Source organism: Sciurus vulgaris, assembly GCF_902686455.1.
Source record: "Sciurus vulgaris genome assembly, chromosome: 3".
In the NCBI taxonomy this organism is placed as follows: Eukaryota; Metazoa; Chordata; class Mammalia; order Rodentia; family Sciuridae; genus Sciurus; species Sciurus vulgaris.
The window spans coordinates 15040728-15047047 of NC_136463.1; the positions used below are offsets into that span (position 1 = coordinate 15040728).

Here is a 6320-nt window from a genome sequence, read left to right on the forward strand (position 1 = left end):
CTGCCACTTCAGTGGGAAGCTCCACCTATTGTCCCCAGGCTGGGCCTTGCTTGCTTTGAAGCCTCTTCCTGAAGAAGGGAAGGAGGCAGGCGAGTTGGAATGGTCTGGGCCATGGAAACCCCTTTTCCTTTCCTTGGCAGAGGAGCAGCCAGCGCTCTGTCTTCTAGCTGCCGACCCTCTGTTTCTGATTCCCTTTGCAGAAGCACCACTACCGGGAGCTCCCAGTGGAGGTGCGGGAGACGCTGGGCTCCCTCCCCGACGACTTTGTGCGCTACTTCACCTCGCGCTTCCCCCACCTCCTCTCACACACCTACCGGGCCATGGAGCTGTGCAGCCACGAGAGACTCTTCCAGCCCTACTACTTCCACGAGCCCCTGGAGCCCCAGCCCCCACTGACTCCAGATGCCCTCTGACCAGGGCAGGCCCTCCATTGTGGTGGGCCAGCTGTGACTGCAGACCTGGTCTCCGCAGTCCAGAGCTTGATGCCTCCCAGCTTAGCAGGGAGACCAGGCTTCCCAAACCAAGTGCCTTGAGCTGCCATTCTGCAGCCAGCAAGGATGATGCTGACCCCAGGAAGTGGGAGGAGTGACCCTCAGGACTTATAGGGAGTTGGGAGGATGCTGGCCCTGAGAGCTTTATAGGCCAAGGGTGTCTGCAGAGGAGGCGAGAAAGGGGCACTGCTGGCGCTCTGCTGGTTGAACTCACTTCAGCTTGTTTCCTTTTAAAAGTCCCGTTTGATGCCAGCTGAGGCCTTTCAGGAAGGGAGCAGAGAAGTTCTGTGTTGCCTGCAGACTGGGACCAGCTAGGCTGGGATGCAGGAAGTGCAGCCTCTGCTGGAATGGGCTGGAGAGTGAGGGGCGCTGAGGAGGAGGCCATTCGGAGGTGTTGTCCTGGGGAGAAGGAACCTCATCACAGATGCACCCAGAGGCGCCCTGGCTACTGGTAACAGTGCTGCCCAGGCAGCAAATCCATGAGCACGAGGTGTGAGGTTAGGGACTGCTCAGCAATGCACACGGGCAGCTGAGGGGTGTCTACAGGCTCTGGGAAACGAAGAGGACACTCTGTTCTGGAGGCTGCACTGGCCACTGCACCAGTGGCCTGAGCGGAGGCCCTGTGGTGGATTGTGTCCTAGGCCATGTGGGGCCAGAGGGGAAGAGTTCCCTGGCCATCAAGGAGGGCAGCTCACACGAGACTGGGACAGGGACAGGCCCTCAGTAGCAGAGGGGAGCAGCCGAAGGGGAAACCTCTTGGCTACCCAGAGAAGGCTCTGAGCCAGCTTGCGAGCAATGAGGCCCCTCTTTCCCTGAGGCCAGCGGATCAGGATGCATGTGATGAGTCAGGGCCTGTGGGCTGGGAGCCAAGGCCAAGGTCACCGCGGGCTTTGTGGGCCAGCTTTCATATTTCTCCTGGCAAATCTTTTTTTTGGCGGGGTGTATTAGGGGTAGAACTCAAGGGCACTTGGCCACTGAGCCACATCCCCAGCCCTATTTTGTATTTTATTGAGAGACAGGGTTCCAATGAGTTGCTTAGCGCCTCACTTTTAATGAGGCTGGCTTTGAATTCACGATCCTCCTGCCTCAGCCTCTGAAGCTGCTGGGATTACAGGCGTGGGCCACTGCACCTGGCTTTCCTGGCAAATCTTAATCTATTTTGATCATTCTGTAGAATGCTATATTAGCATAAGTAAGTTAAACTTAACTTGAGGCTTACTCATGAGGAAGAAATGCAAGATATCTTCTATTGTGTGTGGTACCAAAAATCATCCTCTTGAGAGTGTTCCCATGTAGAACATTATTCTCTAATGCTGAAGAGAAAAACAGTCTAGTAACACTATGTAAATGTATTAATGTCAAAGTAATGTTCCCTAAATTATGTCAGTACCTTTTTTTCCCTTAAAACCAATCAATATACATTTCTAACTTTAGTTTCAGTCAGAACCTTTGTCTTTTCCCTCCCAAGAGCTTAGAGGTTATGGTGCAGTCATGGTCTGTGGGGGGAAATGTTCTGTGGGAACTTCTACAGCTTCCTACAGCTGAGTCTCCAGCTGATCATGTCAGAGCAGCATCGTCACCTTTACACAGAGACAGGGGTCTCTGTGCAGCTTCCTGTGAGAGCTTTCCTGCTTGTGCTCATATCAGGGTCACTTACCCAAAGTTTATTCTGCCTCTCTAGAATTCAGTTCCCTTCTTGCTAATGACTGAAGTGGCCTTTTTCTTAATGTAACCCTACATTTTTTAATCTCATGAAGAACCCGCTTAGACCTTGCAGCCTGGGCCCTTTGGTCGGCTCCCTGAATATTTCCTGCCACGTGGTCTGTCCTCCAGGAGCGCAGCCAGATGTGTTTTCTCCAGCTCTGTACCGGGTCTGCCTTCACAGCTCTCTGTATACTTGTACAGGTCACTTTGCTGGTGGGCCCAGGAGGTAACAGCCTGAGAAAGTATCAGGAGGTAGAGCAGGTGCCATGTGTGATTCAACAGGACTCCTTGCTTCTGGGACTGCTGCGCACCTCCTTCTGGCAGCTTCTTGCGGCCCAGCGTGGTCATCTCCTGCCTTTGGCCCAGCTTGCCTGGAGACAGCTTTTCAGCTGCCTTCTCCACTTACCAGATAGATGAGCTTCTGCCACCCAAACTCCTCAGACCCTTTACCCAGCACATTTTATTTTAGCACTTACTACATGTGCTGGGCAGGACACAGGTGCCAGAGAAATAGATGGGCCAGACAGGCAAGGCCCCTGCCTTCACAGAGCTGCCTGTGAGAGTCACCAACAAGGACGTCAGTGCTGTGAAGAAACCCCAGCAGCGCGGGAGGTGTGAGTGCGGGGTTTGCCTTTAAATTGCCCTTGTCTCAGAGTCCATGGGCTCTGACCAGGTCACCATCTGTCTGTTCTCTTTCCTCACCTCGAGGGACCCAGGCACTTGCTTTGAAAATACCTGGGCATCATCTGGTGAATCCATTTTGCGTCTAGAACGCCAGTTTCCTGTTTTGCTCGGCAAGGAGGATGCTCTTCTGAGGCAGAATGGCTCCGCAGCACGGTGCACCCAGTCCAGGTTACAAGGCTTCCATTCCTGGAAGACTGTTCAGCCTTCTAGAAGTCTGCTGTCTTTACCTCTGACACTTGGGTCCCATCTGTTAGGAACCAAGGACTCTCTTTCACTGAAATCTGTCTTGACTGTGTGTGAAGCCTCTCTCGCCATGTGCCACATTCCTCTTGTTGCTTCTTAAGTCTTTAACCTCGGTTTTTGAAGCACACCACATAGCAGTCATTCGGCACCAAAGCATTTGCACTTTGGGGAACGCTGTTGCCACTCGATCCGTCACCAGAGCATCTGTGTGAAGCCTGCGCCCAGGTGTCCTGCCCTCGCTGCAGCAGCGTCGCAGGCTCTTCATGGAAACAGCACTGGTCAGTTTCAGACCCATATTGGGTTGGAAGTCTGCAGGACAGGGGGTCCAGGGAAGTGCTTTCTTTCCACCAACCCTGGAAGATGGGGTCTTGTCAGGGTTGGCCTGACCGTGTGGAGAGGTCTGTGAATGTGATTCAATTGTCATTGGCAGTTTTTTCTTGCCCCAGTGGAAGAGCAACTGGCTGTCAAGGTGAACTTCCCTCAGAAGCTGACCCCTGGGTTGCTCTCCCCTCCTGGCTGCTTTCTTTTCAGCAGCTGGGCTTCGGCCAGGTGTGGTTTTGCCCACTGTTCCATTCTCCATCTCTTCATTGAAACTTTGTCTGCCCCTTGTTCATTGTCTTCGGTTGGTCATTGGTCGGAAGGTGCCAGAAAAACCAGAAGAGCCAGCACAGCAGCCGTGGGAAGAGCGTCTTTAAATTCCATGTGCCCTTCTCTTTGATCTTTGAGTTTCTGAGACCACGCTTCTGCTCATCCCTTCCCAGCCGGGAGCAGTGGTGTCAGCGGGTGTTCTGGCAGAAGGCCGTGGGGCCTCTGTGCAGGAAGCCCACATTCCCCCGAGTCGAGCTGTCACCTTGTAGGCCAGGGTATCTGCTCTCTTCTTATTCTTTGTTTTCTGTATGAAATAGTGATTTCCCATGAGTTACTCTGGTTCCGATTTTTGTTTAGACACCAGAGTCCTTTCCGTATTCATTGGAAAGCCACAAAAGACAACTTGGGCTGGGGAGGTGGCTCAGCGGTGGTACACTTGCCTGCGTGCAGATGGCCCCCGAGTTCCATCCCCAGCACCACAAAAATTAAGGACGAATCTGCCATGAGCCTGTCCTTGGAGCAGCCTTAACCAATGCTGCCAAAGTCCCCACCTCGGGCCTCTCCTGCTCTCCGTGTTTGGTGGGTACAGTATTCCTTCCCAGTGTCCCTAAAGCTGTGACGGGGGAGTCCCCACTCACCTAAGCATTACTGGTCAACTACGCAGCATTCTCACATGCAAACGTGGTGTAGTGTTCTTTTGCAATGACCTATTTATTGAACCTATTTATATTTATTTAATTTTTACTCTGAAGTATATCCAGTCACGGTTGCACTTGCTTAGAGCACATCATCTGTTTTGGACAGCACCCCTGACCATTTTAAAACTGGAAAAGGAAGAGTTATACAGTATCCTTCCACGGATGAATGCCTTACAGTAGTCTTGTCTTTAAAGGTGAATAATTTGGTCGGGGTAAAATGTTAATTTTTAGGTGATTTTTTTTTTTTTAAATCCTGTGCCGCCATGTCTTCTCTGTGGATAGTTTAATGTTTAATTGGTATGTGTTAATTGTGTGGTACAATCCTTTTTGTGGAATCTAAAATTTTTTTTAGTTTTATATTTTATAAAATGCCAGATTGTACAACTTTTATGTGTATTTTTAAAGCTTGATGATATGAGGGTCATTATCTGAGTTAACGGCCTATTTTTGTACCTCCTGTATAGTTTTATAATCTGCTGATTGATGATGGCATCTTATGTCAAGCCAACCACAAATAAAGGTAGTTTTAGATTTGGGAGTTGGTTTATTTTCTTAGGGGCTTGAGCCTTGCTCACAAGCTGGGGACTCATCCCACTGTCTTCTGAGGGGCAGGCTCCACAAGGCCTGAGCAGCTGGCCTAGCTGGCAGGACAGTGTCCTGTTATTCAGCAGGACCCAGGGCCTGGAACACTCTCCTTGGGGGCAGTTTATGGGACAAGCTTACCTGAAACATTGCCTGAAGTTCCCAAAAGGACTATTTGGGCTGAGTTTTTAGGAATGTGGCCAATTGAACTGTGAACTGACATGTCACTCAGTGAGAATTAGGCTCCAGAGCAGAGTCTGCAGTGTGTATACAGCCAGTAGGTTTCTGGATCAAGAAGCGCAGGAGGGGAGAAGAACCATTATTGCGGTAACTCGGCCAACCAACACTGGGAAAGCCTCAGTGGGCGCACAGCACCAGCCCTCGGGACGTCCACGCACACGCAGGGAATGAGCCCAGTGAGGTCTGCCGGTGCTCAGAACCCTCCCGGCGTGCTCTCTCCTCCCCAGCCCCATCCTGTCTGGAGACGTCAGGTGAGGCTCCCTGTGCTCTCCCACTCACAAAGAGGAGGCACGGCAGGGCCTGCGTGGTCGCAGGCCCCCTCCCGTCTCATGCCTGAGGGACTCTGGGAACGGCACTGAGACCTGCAGACACACCTCTCTTGAGCACTGGGTCGAAGACACAGCCACATCCCAGGAGAAAGAGAGCTGCCCTTGGATTCCTCTCAGGGCTGCTCAGCAGAGCTGGGACCCTGCCTAGAAATGGCCCTGGCCTGGGAGGGGATAACTGGGAGCTCCCTTTGCTGCCTCTGAGAACAGAGATCAGAGTCCTCAGGGGAGGCCAGTTTCTGAGGAGACTTCTCCCCGCCTGCCCCATGCTGCCACAGCCAGGGTTGGCTGCCCGAAGACAGGCCCTGTGAGGTCAGGCACTTCATATGAGTCAGTGTCAGGCTATGAAGAAGTTTCCTATTTTCTGTATTTTTGTTAGATTTCATTAAATACAAATAGACATACAAAGATCGTACTGTACACGTCTCCTGTCAGTCAACGTATCCACTTACACGGTCTTTTGATATGTGGATCATCTGGGTCATTTGTGCCCATATTTACTATAACTTCAAGAGACTGTCAGTCGACTGTAGAGCAGGCCTCCGGGGCATCCTGTGCCTTCCTTGCTTGTTGGCCTTATTCTCTGTCCCTGCAGCCCAGTATTTCCCTCATGATTGAAAACACTTAACAGCTCACTTTGCCAAGGTCCAAGCCCAGATCACGCGCCCGCCTCTGGCCAGTTGCTGAGGGCAGAGTAGCAGGGCCGGTGAGAACTTGGCAGCTGCGAGAAGCCACACTGATGGACCATGGGGGTGCAGCGGGCA

At 51.9% G+C, this 6320-nt stretch overlaps 1 protein-coding gene across 2 annotated transcripts in view; it reads left to right on the top strand.

The window, feature by feature from the left end:
• ERN1 (endoplasmic reticulum to nucleus signaling 1) overlaps positions 1 to 4939 on the top strand; it is an 82794-nt gene extending 77855 nt beyond the window's left edge. The window contains exon 22 of one of the 2 annotated variants that reach the window (XM_079131567.1): positions 201 to 4939. In XM_079131567.1, the coding sequence (XP_078987693.1) occupies positions 201 to 413 (213 nt within the window). In that variant the 3' untranslated portion in view covers positions 414 to 4939. The remainder of the gene's footprint in view (positions 1 to 200) is intronic. The other variant, XM_079131568.1, reaches the window with a different exon arrangement.
• The last annotated feature ends 1381 nt before the right edge of the window (positions 4940 to 6320 follow it).